At 35.2% G+C, this 18325-nt stretch overlaps 1 protein-coding gene across 7 annotated transcripts in view; it reads right to left on the bottom strand.

Moving 5' to 3' along the window:
• The window catches only part of LOC120310748 (partitioning defective 3 homolog), a 449365-nt gene that overhangs the window by 251069 nt on the left and 179971 nt on the right, over positions 1 to 18325 (bottom strand). For all 7 annotated transcript variants that reach the window (XR_005557452.1, XR_005557451.1, XM_039349526.1 and 4 more), the window contains one exon: positions 1144 to 1332. Coding sequence is in view for 5 of the 7 variants with exons in the window: in XM_039349526.1 (XP_039205460.1) it covers positions 1144 to 1332 (189 nt within the window). In the remaining 2 variants the exon portion in view is untranslated. The remainder of the gene's footprint in view (positions 1 to 1143; positions 1333 to 18325) is intronic.

The following is an 18325-nucleotide window of genomic DNA, read 5'->3' on the forward strand; positions in this document are numbered from 1 at the left end:
TTCATGTAGTACACATGAAAATAATGTTCAAAATAATGTGCATGTTCAAAAATATTACATGAATATTTAAATAGGAACGTTAAACTTTCCCTTAAAATCAAATTAATATATATAATAACTTTTATCAAAACATAACTTTGGAACATTATAAAAACATATGTTTTAATAAAGCGTTCTTATTGCATCTCCAATAATTTAATGATCTCCTAATATAGAAGACTTAAGACAACTGTGACTCAAATTTCCCTTGTTAAGCAAGATGGTTAAGTGAATCACACACACAATGCAAGTAATTTCTTATAACTGAAAAAGTTATGCAAAAAAAACTTAATTGTGATTTCACAGATTATAATCCTGACATGTGTAATGAAATCAGTTCATCACATTTCTTTCTCTTCTTGCTTTGAGATAAAGGTCAACTGTAAAAAGGAAATGCTGACAGAATCTCTTGCAAGATTTCTATTAATGTAGCTTTACAAAAAGTAGAACTGGTTGATATGATTTTATTTCCTGTCTATGTACTAAGGGTTAAATCATAAAATTTATCAAAACGGGATTCTCTTGCCATCTTTTTCACAGGTCATACGACTAGAAAGAGTCCAATCTGAGTTTCTTGCCCTAACCATTTTGCTATGCTGCCTCCCCTATCTCCCTTTTTCCACAAACCATTACACACTCTGACTGGGATCACCCTTATATTAAAGCATGCTGAATAGGTCACAACAGCTTTATTCACACTAAATCATAAATCATAGCTTATAAACCAAAATGGTTACTTTTCCCCAATAGTTTAAGCCAAAATCGACCAAATAAACTATTACTTACTACAATATGAGGAACAAATTCAGACAGATTCAATTCCGGGAGACTCCCAATTCCTCAAATTAAAACCCTTAGTGTTTTGTTTTAACAAAAGCATATTATCAGAATGGACATGTTGTAAACCTAAACTATACAGGTATATTATTATATTTAGAGCATCTGAAGTACAGCTAGCATTTGCTGCATCATCATCATACTAATTATTCAAATGGAAAACTGGGAAATGGAGGAAGGAACGATGCATAACAGGAAATCAATAGTGGATTGCCTAAGAGATGCTGGATTATGGAACATTATCTGACCTGTCTGAAATACACTTACCTTAGAAGCTGCTCCACCATTAATAATGGACTTCACAAAGATGCCGAGGTCTGCATGATTCTCTTTTGACCGGTTACCTTTCACACTGACACCAAGTCCAGCTGACCCAGAATCATTAAGAGGAACCTCAAAAGTGAGGAATTCTCTGGTGCCATCAGCAGTAAGAACAAGATCTTCTTCTTCTGATTTCTGTTAGAAAAAATTCAACATGGTATTATTATTAAAAAAAATCTTCTTTCTAATTATTCTTAACTACAACTACATAATATTTTGAAAAATGGTGGCAGTACAATACTATTGCTGTAATTCTTATTAACATTCTGTAGGGAAATTTGTAATAATGGTACATCTGCCATCAAATAATTTCTAGAACTAGATGTGGCAGTCTGCATGTGTAAAAACGAGAGAAAAATGGCTGTGTATATGAGAGAAAGAGAATATATGCACACAGATTTAAATGTGGTACTTTCTAGATTATTACAAAATACAATTGTTTAATTTCCGAACAAGTAACTATTATTGGATGCATTAAACCTAATGTTCTGCAAGTTCATTTGCCCTTTGAAATAGTGATATTTGAATATCTATGTTTTCTAAGCAGCAAGAAAATTACAAATAGCAAGCAAATGGATAAATACCAATTAGTCATTTGCGTAGGACTATTAATAATATTCAAAGAAACGGCAGAAAAAGAACACCTGAAATACAATCAGGTAAACAGGAAGTTTTTTTACTCTGAGTACCAGAAAAATTCTATGCAATGCACTACTGCCACTATACTTTTCTTTTGTCTACTCTCCTTTCACAACTGTTCTCCTTTCACACGCTCTATCTTTGTTCCTTTCAGTATGCTGCCTTAGTTCCAAATAAATAATAAGAGATATCCACCCTTCTGTATATTGCATACAGACAGAGGCATCTAACATATAGTGACAAAGATAAGATTATGTGCCATTTTGATACTATATTTTACACATTAAACACTCCCACAAGCTACATATTGTCATCTTGTGAATACATTTGTGTTTGAGCATGGTAAGACCTGTGAGCAATGATTAGCTGCCTTAATAAGGAAACTGTGCAGATATAGCCATTACGATGTCACTAGATAATATCAATGTATTTATTTAGGAAACTTATATATGTCTGAAGTTTTCCAGAATAGGTTGGACTGCAATTGCAATAAATTCCAGTTGCAAATTTCATTTGGATTAAATGAGATGGAAAGGAAAGAATGGGATGGGGAGGGGAAAGGAAAAGGAGGAGAAGGAGAAGGAGAATGCACCGAATTAGCCGGAAAGAGCATCAAAATGCTTCCCCCCAGTGAAGGCCTGACACAGCAGGCCAGGGCAACTAAGAAAGCAGGCCCCAATAGAACTCAGAGGAACACGAAGTCCCTACAAAATGGCATCCGTGCCTAATCCGTGCTCAAAATGGTGGCTGCGCCCTGAACATGCGTTCAAAATGGCAGCTGCGCCTTTTAGTGCCTCCTAAACAATGGCGAATGTGCCGAAAATGAAGAAGAGGGGGCTACAAGGTCCCCTGGAAGGGAAGACCTTTAAAGAATCTGCAATCTAAATAGGTTCCCTTCCCCCCGTTCCCTAAAGGCACTTGTGGTTTGGTCGCGCAGCTCTGCTGCGATCTGAAGTCACCTGCTTCCAACAGAGAAACCTCGTGGCATTGGCAACAGTAGGAAAGGGAAGCCCTCCGCTCTGTTCAAGCTCTGAGGAAACTCCTATTCGCCGTGATCCAGCTGTTCGGCTGATCCGCGCTCCCGCTGATCAGTTCGATCGGAGCAAAAAGCCCCACTTTAGATCAGCCTGTAGCTTTCTCTGCAGGAGCCTGTTAGACTGTTGAGGCCCAGAGGCCTGAGTAATATCCAAAAGGATTAAACTGCCAAAATTATTTGCCAATTTGAGTCCAAATATCAATGAAGAATAAGACACATTAATTTAGAGATTTTTGAATAAAATGAATTCCAATTAGAAAATTAACCAAATTTATTAACCTAGTCTAACTGAGGAGCCAAAGAAGTTGTGTCCTACTGAGCTGAGACTAAGTCAATAACTGGGGGACACTCCCAGAGAGAGGCGTGGCTAAAGTTCTGACTTAGTCTCATCTGAGCAGGAAGGCTGAGATTACCCACCGGTGGATTCTACATTCATTATGCTGGAGAAAGGGAAAGGTAGGGTAGGGTAGGGTAGGGAAGGAAAGGAAAGGAAAGGAAAGGAAAGGAAAGGAAAGGAAAGGAAAGGAAAGGAAAGGAAAGGAAAGGAAAGGAAAGGAAAGGAAAGGAAAGGAAAGAAAAGGAAAGGAAAGGAAAGGAAAGGAAGAAATGTTCTATTTAAAGAAATAAAAAAATGGGTCAGGGCTTATTTTCTTATATTTAATATTGTTTATAAAATAAATTAGGCACCATCAGAATTGTGAAATATGGCATTTGTAAACCAGAAGTGAAAAAGATAACATAATAACTGATTTGCAAAAACTTTCATTTGATCTTGATATGTTCTAAATTAAAATTTTCTTTGTGTTAATAAAAATAGGTTGATACCATTTTGGCGATTTAATAAACTGCAGAAGAAATTTATTGCATCTTGTTTTACCAACAGAAATAAAATAAAACATTCCCATCAATTTATTTAGTGCAATGACTGAACAACAAGATTCAGCTCCCTCAAGAATACTACCATACCACATCTGAAATATTTAGTAACTTCACAATACTCTGCTCAGCACTGCTGTTCTAAAGAAAAAGTCACTTCAGCTGAATGAAGGTGCCCAAGTATGTAATTTGCAATAAAATTAGGTGAGTGATAAAGCTGTATAGGTGACTTTTTGGTCTTAAACTCAAATCTCCGATTGATACCCATAGCTCTGGAACAGTCTTATCCCCCAGCTCACACCAAAGAAAGCCCACACATTTCCACATTCACTCCATGTTACTTTTGCTTTCTGTTCCTTGTTGTATTCCTCTTATCTTTTCTCCATTCTTGCTTGGTAGCCTTCCCAGCAGCTGAAATACTATTGATATGCAGGCAATATCAGTCAGAGGGTGAAAATAGCATGTCCATGCTGCCTTTTCATTTTCAACTGAAGTAGTAGACATTAGGCTGACAATCCATGTTGTACTCACACAACTTTTTAGTTGCTAGCTTGCTATATGACAAATTCACCCTTATAGAAATGTTTCTCTATTTTCCTGTCAAAGCAGAAAGCTGCAAACATGTTTCCAAATGGCCATAACATTTCTCATTCACTCAGGAAGATGGCAGATATATTAAAGTACTAACGCAAGAGAAACCCTGGGTGGACAGAACAGATTTTTGGCACACTGGATCTGGCCATCATTGAAAGCTGGATATTAAGCAAACACTGACCAATAAATTGCATGAACTTCTTAATATGCCATTTTGAAAAGAGAATCAAGCTACTATGCTAGGTGTATGACCATAATGAACATTTGATCTGATTAACCAGGCAAGTCATTCAAAAAGGTAAAACCATAGTTTAATATAGTGACATGGATTTTTTTTTTTTATTTCTTGCAAAAGCTATTCAGCAGCCAGAACCAAGTTGCACTGAACACAGTTCAAATCCTTTGCACCCGTTGAAGCAGAATTTGAGAGGGCAGGCTGCAGGAAAAAGGACAGAGTTGAAACAACATAAATCCAATATATGAGTTGAAATGCAATTATTATCAGTGTACAATCTGTCTTTCTCTGGAGAGCTATTCTCTCAGCATAACCTTCTTCACTAACAACTACATCTCAGCTTAATTTACCTCACAAGTCTATCGAGAGGATGAAATGACAGCCTCAAGTATATCTGTCCTGTGGAGAAGGGTATACAAATGTGATAATTGGATTTTTAGGGGATAGTCTGGGCAAATCCAGGCTTGTAATTCGCCTGTGATATCTATACCCCAAACTCTTTGTTTGACAGGCAAAGCACATGAACAAAGCTTGTGAGATTTCTACCTTTTTTTCCTAGCTAGACTTCTATGACTTTACACTCAGGGTATACTGACTTTGATTTGTTCTGGCAGAATTCTCTTCAAACGGTACTCAAAGTTATAGAGGGAATAGTTCTGTTTTGCTCAGAATATTCCCTGGCCAGAAAATGCGTAAGATTTTTCCATCTCAAAGTGCCTCCCAAGGTGTATGATATTACAATTAAGTTAAAGATGGTCTTCCTCTTCTAGCAAGGACTTATAGTGACCCCATGAATTCTAAATAAAATCTAGTAAGTCATACAGGGTACTTGAAATAGATACAAATGAGAGGAGGGAAAGCTTGAACAAAGGCTTGCAAAGATCTACTCTTGATCCCAAGGCATAGCACAACTTTTGGTGACTAAAAGTCATTCTGGCTCGGAATTTGGAAGATTATAGTCCCAACCTATGTGGAAAATATTAGGCTGAGAAAGTTAGAGTTGGATTAATGTTATAAATGGCTAACAAGAGTTGCTATTTAAGCAATTACCTGGTAATATTTAAAATATGAAACAGTTTGAAATATCTGTATTGACACAGAGCAATAGTGCATAACCAAGCAATGCAAGACAAATTACATCTACTTAAGAGAAACTCCCACTTCTATAATGATGTCTACAATGTATTACCTATCATTTGTTTTGTTATCCAACTAAATCAAATAATTAATTACTTGATCAGTTGGATACATATGCATATTCAAGTTACTGCTACATCAGAATTTTAGACAAGAAATAAACAAAATGGTTATTGATAGTCTTCAACTTACGACCACAATTGAACCCAAAACTGAGATGGTTAAGTGAGACATTTGTTAAATGAGTTTTGCCCAATTTAAGATCTTTCTTGTTCAGGGAATCACTACAGTCATTAAGTTAGTAACATGGTTGTTAAGTGAATCTGGCTTCTCCATTGATTTTGCTTGTCAGGAGTACAAAAAATGATCACATGACATCAGGACACTGCAACCATCATAAATATGAATCAATTGCAAAGCATCTGAATTTTGATCATGGAAGTGCTGCAATGCTCGTAAGTGTGAAAAAGGGTCATAAGTCCCTTTTTTTCAGTGTCATTGTAACTTGGAACAATCATTAAATGGACTTTTGTAAGTCAAAGTGTACCTGTAATGTATCATGAGATACTAGCATTTTGCCAAAAGGAAAACAGAATAAAATCAAGAGAACAACTGGTAGGAGGATAAAGATCATACTGGCAATGGTTGTCTTATTTACAATTCGCAGAAAGATTTATAGATACAGTTATGATTCCTTTTGTTACAAATTATTTTTTTTTAAAACTGGCTAAGAGTGCAATGATAATTTTTGAAGAAGTCCTTCTGGAATTATGTAGGATGGCAACTCAGTATCATTTATTTCTTTTTTCTTTTTGTATAGATTTTATCTTTTTTGAATTTGCAGATATGGCCACCATGCTAGATCAATACCTTGTTCTTGTAAATCTTGTCTGTTTTTCAGTTTTTCTTCATTGTCCAAAATATCTTTATAAGTCACAACTTTATCGTAGTTAATTACATTTGGATAAGCAAAAGCTTCCATTGTTGAAAGCCATTCAGGTATCTTAATATATTTTTTTCTTTCATTTTTTCCCATTCTGAAAGAAATGCATTCCTTATAAAATGGTTTTGAAAGTATCTATGTATTTTATTCTTCCCATACCACAGAAAAGCATGCCAACCAATTTGTAGGTCATGCCCCTCTAGGTACAATAGTCTTTTATCTCTAAGCATTATCCATTCTTTAAGCCATGTTAAAAAAGTTGCTTGGTAGTATAATCTCCAGTCCAGCAGTCCAAATCCTCCACTTTCTTTCACTTCTTGTAGTATTTTCACTTTAATACACTTTAATTTTTTTCCTTGCCAAATAAATTTCAATACTATTATATTCAGTTCATCAAAAAAAGGCTTTTCCCAGCCTTACAGGAATCATTTGAAATAAAAAAAGTATTTTTGGTAAGATATTCTTTTTCACTGTTGCTATTCTCCCCAACATTGAAAATTGGAAGTTTTTCCACTTTTCCAAATCCGTTTTATTTGTTTTAAGCAGTCTTATATAGTTATTTTCTTTTATTGTTACACATCTTGCTGTTAGATAAATTCCCAAATATTTAACTTTTTTAACTATTTAAAAATTTGTTTTTGTTAGTTGATATTTTTGTTTTTCTGTTAGATTCTTTGTTAGCACGTTAGTCTTTTCTCTGTTTATTGTCAACTCTGCCACTTCTCCAATTTTTTCTATTTTCTCCAGACGTTTGTGGTGCTTGTTTCCAATGGATCTTCCAATATAAAAACTAAATCATCTGCAAATGCTTGTAGTTTATATTTTTCATCTTTTATCTCCAGTACTTTAATTTCTATATCTTGTCTAATGTTTCAATTCAGTACTTCCAATGTTAGTATAAATAGCAATGGAGATAGTGGGCATCCCTGTCTTGTGCCTTTTTTTGATATTGAAGTTTTCTGTAAGATCTCCATTTACAATTATTTTGGCTGTTTGTTTACAATAAATTGTTTTGATTACATTTATAATTTTTTTTTCCAAAGTCCATTTCTGCAAATTGCTGAAACATAAATTGCCAGTTTACATTGTCAAATGCTTTCTGTGCATCAAGGAATATTAAAACCATCTGTTTCCCAGAATGAATTTCATAGTACTCTAACACATCAAGAATCATTCTTAAATTATTTTTTATCTGTCTTTTAGGTAGGAAACCATTTTGGTCTGTATGTATAAATTCGATCAAAAATGTCTTTAGTCGTTCTTTCATTACTGAGGCGAAGATTTTGTAATCTACATTTAATAGTGATATTGGTCTATAATTTTTTATTTGTGTTAAATCAGAGTCTTCTTTGGGTATTAAAGTAATATTGGCTTCAGTCCATGTATTTGATATTTTAGCCTCTGGAAGAATTTCATTACACAGTTCTTTCAGGATCGGACTTAATACATCTTGTAGTGATTTATAAAACTCTGCAGGTAATCCATCTGGGCCAGAAGTCTTATCTTTTTTGCCTTTTTATAGCCTCTATAATCTCCATCATTGGTATTTTTCCATTTAATATGTTTCGAATATTCTCTGGAATTTTTGGTAAGTCTACTTTTTTAAAGTACTGCTGTATTTTTTCTTTTGGTTATTTCTTCTGCCTTATACAGTATCTCATAATAATCTTTAGTACTTTTTTTAACTGTATCATTTTGAAACTATAATTCACCTTTTGGATCTTGCAGCTTGCTTATCAATTTTTTCTCTTTTTCTTTTTTCAGTCTATATGCTAACCATCTCCCAGTTTGTTGGCATTTTCAAAGAAGTTCTGTTTAGCCCTTTAATCTGTTGAGCCATTATTTTCATTTCGGCTAAATTTAATTTATGTTTTATTATCTCCATTTGTTTCTAAGTATTTTCTTTTATGGATCTATTTGTAATTCTGATTCTAACTTTCTGAATTCTTCCTTTAAGTTTAACTGTTGTTGTTTCTTTTCTTTATTCTTTTTAGCAATATAAGTTATAGCCTTATAACTTGGTTTGACTGCTCCTCTTGGTTTGACTGCCATTTCTTCCTGTTTCTTTGTTTCTCTCTTTGTACTGGATTAAGGGTCACCTCTTTCCAAAAATGCTCTATGATTGTTGAAGAATTCCATTGCTTTAAGCGGCATGTTCAGTCTATATTTTTTTGTATCCCAGTAAATTAAAATCCCTTCTGGAATCAGCCATCTGAAATTCACTCCTTTTTCAATTAATTTCCTAGTTAGAAACTGGTATTCTCTTCGGGATTCTCTTATTCTTCTAGGAACTTGTTTGAGGACTACAATTTCTTTCTCTTTATATTTTAAAGGTTCATCTATTACTCTTCTCAAAATCTCGTCTCTTGTAGATCTTTTAAGAAATCTAACATGTACTTCCCTGAACTTTATTTCTTCTAGCCTAGTTTGAGTTGATTCGATAGATCTGGTCTAATTCTCCTTCCATTTGCTGTTTCCCAGTTTCTAATGCATCTGCCAATAATTCAGTTATCAAGCCTAGGAGATCCTCTTCCTTATCTTCCATTATATTTTGAAATCTTAAAAAGTATGTCCATATCCATCCCAGCTATCGAGTTTTCTAGTTCTTCATTTATTTGGATCAACTTCTGATTTTCACCTTTTAAAACTTCTAGTTTCTGGTCAACCTCAGTTGATTTATCTTCTATTTTTTGAATTCTTTGTTGATTATCTGTGATCATCTGTTTAAAAGTTTCAAATTGAGAATCCATATTGTTAATTTTTTATTTTAACAAAATCACTTTTCAATTCCTCATAGTTTCTCGACGTGACCATCATGTGAGTAGCGATTGCCTCTTGTATTGCTTGTAGAGTCGCTTGAGTGTCCTTTTGGAAGGTATTAGCCTTTTCTTGTTGAAGCATTGTATCAACTGATCTCTGATAGACTGGACTTGCAGAAGCCAAAGAGGGAGCAGAAAGTCCTTTTTTTCCAACTTTAGATAAGTTAGGAGTGCTCATGTTTATCTTTAAATCATACGTTGTAATCCACCAAGTAAGTCAAAATTTATAATCCTATAGGCTCCTAACAAATATGAGAGGTAAACAATAAAAATAGTAAATAGTAAAAGGGAAAAAAAGAAAAAAAAAGGAAAAAAAAGAAAAAATTCCAAAATTTGTAATCCAAAGTATTCTGTTCAGAGGGATTTTTTGTTATTCACTCTTTCAAAACAGCTTATAAAGATTCCAGGTCAAGCTGTATTTGTAAACAGATGACTTCAAACATAGTTTTTATTTATAATTGCAATCCATCCTGTAACACAGGGCAATCCAAAAAGAGTCTTTCTTTTCCAGCCATAATCTTCAGGATTTTAAATTCCAAGGACACCAAAAGGTTTAAACTATAAGTAATGTTTGGGCATGTAGCCAAGTTTTACTCCAATCAGAGCAACTCAGTAAAATAAAGACAAAAAAAACCTGCATGTAGTTCTCAGTTTTGCCACTAGATGTCATTAGATGTCCATTCCCACCATACTTTGAAAACATTTAAGAAGTCAAAAATCTGATAGGTTCCAAACAAAAAATAAACAAAAAAAAGATTTATAAAACCAAAAGTTTTCCAAGTTATCCTTCTTTTATGCCTCTGTCATCTTCAGAGTATTGTTATAAGTCAGTTTTAATTTCCCCAAAGCTTAAACCGCTGCTTATAATTCAAGAGGGAGGGGTAAGGAAAAAAATCCCCCCTCCCTGGAGCTTGGGGATTTGCTTTTGAATGCTGTTTCCCAGAACTGGTATTTCCACTTGTAGACAGATAAGGAAAGTAGTCTCACCCAGATCAGCTGTTTTGCCTTCTGCTTTAAAATTCGTTGTCTCCGATGATCAGCTGCTTCTGGCAGACTGCATGAGTGTGGTCAGCCTTTCTTTCTGCTGGTCATGAGGTCTCCTTTCTGCCGGTCATGAGGTCAAGCCGGCCAGTTCGTGATCTGCAAAGTTTCACCCTATATAGCCAGTCGCCCCTTCGGGGCGACTTTTCAGTCCTACCTCCCCAGCTGGTAGAAATCGGGCTTGGGGAAGGGAAATTCATTCCCCAGCACCCATTTTACAGAAAAGTCACCGGAAACTCTGATTTATTTCTAATAGAAATGCATAAGATCACACTGTAAATCAATTATTCATATGCACTGAAGACAAAAGTCTGAAATATGTTTCATGCTGATATCAAGCAAAACTCTCAAACAGATTATTAAACTGTCACAACTTTTTGAAAAGAAGGCATCATTTGACAGGAAGCTGCATGGCTTTATTAAGAGTAATTACATCAAGCAACCTGATCTTTTGCAATAGTCTGACTAGTTTAGTTGACTTCAGGAATGCAGTGAACATAGTAAATGTTGATTTCAGTAATGCATTCTGCAAAGTCTCCTAGGAAATTTTAATAGAGAAGATGGTAAGGGCTAGAGTATATTACCATTAAATAGATGGCTGAATGACTATAGTAAAAAAAATGTACATCAGTGGTTCTACATCAAGCTGGAAGGAAGTGCTGAAGGTGTAAAGCAGGGCTCCATAGTGTAATATTTTACAAATGACTTGTGTGATTATGAAATAATTTTGAAAATACTATTAAGATTCAATAGGAAGAGTGCCTTCTCAGTCTATAATAACAAAAAATTAAGAATCTGATAGCTTTTTTTCTAATAAATTTTATTAAAAGGCTTTTGCAAGCTGCAGTTTACTTTATCAGATGCATGGAATGTGCAGACTGATGTAAGATTTAAATTGGGTAAGTCAGGGAAGAATGGGGAAGAAACAGATGAATTTCAATAAGGAAAAATGTTAAGTCCTACAATTGTGGGGAAAAAAACATAGGATGTGGGATATTATATTGGGCAGCAGTCTATATGTTAAAAAACTGAGTACCTTGGTGCGTCACAAACTAAAGATTATGAGCCACACATTGAGCCACACTGTGAGTGAGACAGCTCTGTGAGGCAGCTGCAAAAAAGTATATGCAGTTCTAGGCTATATCAACCAGAATAAGGTCAAGATCAGAAGAAAGCACTTCTCTATTCTGTTTTGCTAAAACTCCAGCTAGAATACTGCAGAAAAATTATGTGGCAACCATTAATAAAACATGAGCTCAACTCAGGAAAACAAGAAAGCATGAGGTGGCCCTACAATGACTCTCTTGGAAATAAGAGGGAAGGAAAAGAATAACTGTTAGACTTTCAAAATTCTATTATTGTAACCTATATGGATAAAGTAGAATTCACATATTTCTTGTGGTACTTCCTTGAAGGATTGATTTCTAAAGGTAAAGTTGCCTAGCAATGGAGCAGAAGATGCTGGATTCTCCTCTACTAGAGGAGCTTAATGGCTAGATGGTCAACCCTCAGGTATTCTCTAATAGTGAAGAGCAAGGGGCTGAACTAGACCATCTCCAAATATTCTGTGATAATATGAATGTTAATTTTAATATTAAAAATAAATGTACTTCCAGAACTATGCCATCAAATTATCTTGATTCAAACACAGCCTGTGATACTCATCCACAAAGAAACAAGTATATGTGATTAAATAGATGGAACACTTTACGGTACATTCAGAGATGCACTACAGAGCTAACAGTTGCTCTCAAATTAAGCACAAATAAAGGATTGTTCACCAACACTTCACTGATTAATTCTGAGATTCAAATTAAACAGTGAACAGATAATGCGTGTTAGATAAAACTATTCCCAAGGGGTAATTGCATTAGTTCTAGACATTATTGTTCCCAATAACCTTTGCATAAATAGCTGCAGAAAGAAACTAAACACATTTGGGGGAATGAATCTCTCTCTTCCATCTTCTAAAAGCTATTTTAGAAAAAGATTTCATTTAAAAAATCTGAAACTATTCAACACCACCCAAATGGATGTACCTCCTATTTAACATGACCACTTTCCCATTATTCAAAGACAAAAGACTGCATTTTCTTTTATCTCTCTAAAAGCAATATCATTCCTAATCAACACAGAGAACGCTTCTGCCAGCCTCATCACCAACTAATATCTCCCCATTCAGTAATAAGAAACCAATACCAAATGATACAATACAATAGAAGAAGCATTTGTTATTTGCAATATTCATGTTTTGAAATACGCCAAGTGGTTATCTTTACCAAAGTATGTCTCATAATCTAAATATAATCTAAATTTGACTCCTTTTCAAGATTAGGATGTAGCGCTTTAAAATGGAGCTACACAAATTTGTAAAGAGAGTTTCAATCAGTCTTAGTCAAGGCATCTAGATTATTGTGGGTTCAGTATGACTTTTAGTGAGGATGCTTAAGAATTATGGGAGCAGAAATTCAACAAATCAGGTGGATACCAAGCAAAAAGTTGGGGAGGAGAAACTTGACTAAAATTCCTAGTATTCCTCCAGAGAGCTTAAACTTATCAGTAGGATAACCAGCAGAATCATAAAAAAACAATCTGCCACCAAAACCAAAACCAAGTTTTAGAGTGTCAAATGAATCTGTCTTACAAACACAAATAAAAATTTTGTTCTTTCACACATTCACACTTAGAATTTTTCTTCAAGCAAAGTTTAATATTTGCATTATAATTTTATGTAGATTTAATCTAAACACAATCCTATCAATGTGGATGATCTTTATTGCTTTATCTTTATTACTTCCAAAATGTCCCTCGGAGCATCTTAGGGAGATTTTAGGAATGTAAAACTATGTAAAACTATGCTATGCTTTACATAGGCTATGCTCAATAAACTCTGGCTTGGATATAAATCATGGATCTCTTAATCCATTATTCTTCATATACTGACTATATTGCCTGAGATACCCAGAAAAAAAGTAGCAGGAGCAACTTGTGATTTTACTTATTGGCTTTCTGATTGATTTTACTTATGGGAAGCCAGCATGGAAAATTGCAAACATTGATCATATAACCAGAGGATACTGCAAACATTGTAAGTGCAAGCTGGTTGCCAAGTACCATGCAACTCATTCAGCCTTGTCATAACTTCACACAGTCATAGCCTGAGGATTACCAATATAGTATACATTCTTTGAACATGCTAATTATAAGTCTTAGTAACCAGTAAGTAGTAATATATTGCATGGAATTTTTTGTACATGCAATGGATAAACAATATTGTTTAATTAAATTGTTGTTGTTGTTGTTGTTAATTGCGAAGTCGTGTCCGATCCATCGCGACCCCATGGACAATGTTCCTCCAGGTTAATTAAATTAGTACAGAGCAAACTCTTATACTTATAATATCCTACAATGCTCCATCTGGAAATTCAGCTCATTGTGAAAAGTCACATCAAAAATATCTTTTCTTTGAATTTTACTGAGTTACCAAAGATCCACTCAGACTCAATCACTGAAGCTAATATCTGTTGGCAAAGTATTCTCAAACCACTATAGGTGAAACTAACAAACAGGTCACAGGATGAGAAAAACAGAGAAAAATGCAACTCAGAATGCAAAATACTCTATTGACTTTTGAAAAACAGAACAAAGGTTAATTGGCATATATTTCTCATGTCATAATTAACAATTTATTTACACACACTGAAACAAGATTAAGATAATTATCCTGAAACAGAAATGCAATGACAAATTACTGTTTTTTTATACTGCAGTTGATCTCTTACATATTAAAATAATCAACATGCTTTAAGCAGAAGGTTCATCTGTTCCATTTTAGGCTGAATTCTTTAAATTATAGATTCTGAACTGCCATATGGGAAATCCACAAAGCCAAAATGATAGCAATGCAGAAAGTGGGCTGACTGCCTGTATTTCCTCTAGAATATTTTAATAGGCAACATACTCTCAGTTGGACTAGCACTCCATGCATTTTAAGTATGATTTTAAAAAATTCACTGTTATTTAAAAAAGGAAATATGAAATATCTTTCATTGAAAGTTTAATAGTATATGTTGAAAGACTACTTTCATTTAGCTCAGGGATTCTTATTGTATGCTTGAGTGTAAGCCATAGCAGGTGGCACCACCATTCAGACCTCAGTTCTTTAGAAAAACTAAACAATGCTAGATCTGGTGAATACTGAATGAGATATAACTATGATTATGAAATTATCAGATGTAAAGTTTGACTCAATGGAGTCATTATCTTTTTATGTGAGTGCAGACAGAGACCAGTGGTAGGTTGAACAGTCTGAATCCCTGGCTTGTATATGATTCTCAAGTCCCCTTGTATAGGATCTTTCTCTGACTGCAAAAAAACTGACAAAACTGGCTCCCTTCTCTAAGACGGAGCATGCATGAAAATCTCCATATAGTGTAAACCTAAAGTAAACATTTCTCATTTTAAAAAACTGGCTATAAAACAGATGATGGGAGATTTGTACAATAAGACATGTAAAATTCTGTTAATGTAATTTTACAATAAAATAGAATTAAGACATCTGGTCATGTTTCCCATCAGGTCTACCTGGGAAGGCTGACACATCCACATATAATATTTTCTCAGTATGTTCACTACCTTGAGTTATTTATAAAAATAATAAAGGCAGGATATGAACAAACAAACAAACAAATTCTACCCCACTTAACTTGATTCCCTTGACTATGGCAAGGTATTCCTTCTTATCTACTGTAAATGCCGGCGTATAAGGCGACTTCCGCGAGCGCTGAAATCGGTGCCAAAGACGGGGGTCATCTTATACGCCAAGTCGTCTTAAACGCCGGAAATACTGGTAGTTTCCGGCGTATAAGACGACGTTCTAGGAATGCAGCCCGGCTATAAAGACGGGGGTCGTCTTATACGCCGGGTCGCCTTGTACACCGGCATTTACGGTATATTCTAATTTAAGATATTTAAGATAACCAGTCATATTCAAAACTGGTGTGTGATTGACTTTCTCTAATTAATTGAATCTCAAGACTAGATCACAACCTTTGGGTTTCAAAATCTACTGTACTATATTTCTTATAACAGAAAATAAAAAAATAAAGTTTGATTTCAAAATACTTTTCCTCTCGCCATCTTGATGCAAGAAACAAAAATTGATACTTATGTGTGATGACCCAGAGCCCCGAACGGAGGCAAAGGAATTAGCTGGTCAGAATAATTGTCTTTGTAAGCACTGCCAACGTTCACCCAACAGCCCCCACATATGCTGGCACAAGTTCAATAAAAAGGTCAACGGAGTTAAACAGTTCTTTAAAGTAAAACAGATAACAAACAAAGTATGATCTTTTCAACGCCCAGCTTGCCTGTAACCTGCAAACTGCAAAACTGAAGACAGCAAGGAAAACTCAGCAGAAAACAAATTTGATCCAAAATACAAAGAGTCCAGGTACAAGAGTTCACATCACAAGAGTTCACGTTTGTTCCCGGCAAATGCCCCACCCCACAGCATTCCTTAAATACCTACTCCCCAGGTGTGCCAGTGGGGCATGATGCTCTCCTCCTGAGCAAGTGAGCCTGCCTCCATTGTTCCCTCCTCCTCTCTGCTCTCCTTGCTCTGGGATCTGGTGTGGAGGGGCCTTGCTCCTCGCCTGAGCTCTGCCTTCCCTGTTCCAAACTTGAAGGGCCCTGGCCTGTTTCAGCCTGTTCCTTCCCACAGTCCTCCGAAGCCACAGACACTCTCTCTTGGGCCTCAACAGGGAACTCCATGTCATCCTCAGAGTCAGGCTCGGACAGAGGCATGACACTTATGTCTGTTGGCGACTTGAACCTTTGGATAATTATTTTCTATTCTTAAATGCTTCAGAAAAAAAAGAATTGTAGAGCTTACAGTCTTCTAAACCAAATTAATCAAGGTAAAACTTTCCATCTTTCTGAGGTCGATAAATGAAGAACCAGATTGTTAGGAGCAGTATGCTTGCCCTATAAACTGCTTACAGGGTTCTGTAAAGCATTATGAAACGGTATATAAGCCTAAGTGCTATTGCTAACTTGCAATTGGCATAAATGAGATCAGTAAAAAAAAGTGTTTACTTTTAGTGACATCACAGATATTGTCCAGAATTTGCCAATATACTGTATTCCTTTCATTATACCAGGCATGTCAAATTCGTGACATCACATGACGTTGCGTGACATATCACAACTTTTTCCCCATTGCCGGCAATGGGGTGGGTGCACTTTCAGATTAATGCATCCGGTGATCTGCAATGACTTCATTTATGAAAATTCAAGTGCTGAAATGTTACTGCATAAATATTAAAGATATACTTTTATTTTTTGTTCAAAATAAACTTCTAAAGTGGTTCAGTTTCACCCCAAATACCATTTGACATCCCCTTCAACATATGCTGTAAATGCTTGAAAGATAATGTAGGGGGAGGAAAGGCAAACACTAAGTTTGTGTGATTTTCCCAGTGTTCTTATTGCTAATAGTTCAGCTTTGCTTTCTTCTGCTGTCAGCCTCATGACAGCAATACTCACCATTAACAGTACAAGAGAGACTACAACAATGGTAAAAAAAAAACTATAAGAAACTGAAGGATCTGACAACTAGAAACAGGAAACCTAAATGGGGAATCATGTAGAACCAAATAGGGAAGAGAATGGAATCCACATGTGACACACTATGAAACAAGTTCAGCAAACTGACTTCTGTTTGATATGCAGAATAGATTTAAAGAGAGGGGGAAATATGTCACCAAGATGTTTTCTCTAACAGATACTTATTGGCATACAAAATCATCATGTAGGCTGTTCAAAGAGATATTTATTCACCCCAACACTCACATTATAAATTATTTAGAGCAGTGACTCTCAACATGTGGTCTGGGGATCCATGGGGTTCCCAAGAACTATTCAAGGTCCACAAAATCAAATCAATAAATATTTTACATTTTATCAGTTTTAAGTAAATATCAATAGATATAATCCACTTAAACCAAAACTCTTTAGATCCTCAATCAATGTTTGAGGACCGCTGATTTAGAGACAAGTTTACTAGCATAGGACATCCCTGGAATACACATCATAGGATGCAGAGGAAGCCCAGATTGTGATACATGCAGGGTTTTAAGAAAACCCTGGTACATCAGAGCATAACAATAAAGCTTACAATAAAGACTATAAAACAAACATCTTAGTTTGGCCAGATATATTTGACAAAAGAGCATCTGGTTTTATTATTTACCTATTAGCTAGGGTGGTGCAGTGGTTAGAATGCAGTATTGCAGGCTAACTCTGCCCACAGCCAGGAGCTCAATCCTGACTAACTCAAGGTTGACTCAGCTTTCCATCCTTCTGAAGTGGATAAAATGAGGACCCCGATTGTTTGAGGGCAATATGCTGACCCCGAAAACTGCTTAGAGAAAGCTATAAAACACTATGAAGCAGTATATAAGTCTAAGTGCTATTGTTATTGTAATTATTAATCAGAATCAAACTCATCAATAAGAAAGTTATATATGTGACTATATTTTTATAGTCCTTTCTTTAATCTTCCCTGTAAAGTCTCTACCAAGGAACCACTACATTCTGAAACGTATACTTAGTGCCTTTGCTTTAAATTTACCTTAAAAGATTGTCACTATGCTAGTGTTGTTCCATAAGTGTTAATATTTTGAAACAGTTGTATCAACTTGAAACTCTCTAGTGTTGATATTACCAATTAATATGGATAATAACATGAGATTTTGAAAAGAAATGAGTGCGGCTCTGTTTAAAGTTCAAACTTCATATAATTGGTA

The sequence above is a fragment of the Crotalus tigris genome, unplaced genomic scaffold (genome assembly GCF_016545835.1).
Source record: "Crotalus tigris isolate CLP2741 ecotype Arizona unplaced genomic scaffold, ASM1654583v1 scf7180000018287.699579, whole genome shotgun sequence".
NCBI lineage: Eukaryota > Metazoa > Chordata > Lepidosauria > Squamata > Viperidae > Crotalus > Crotalus tigris.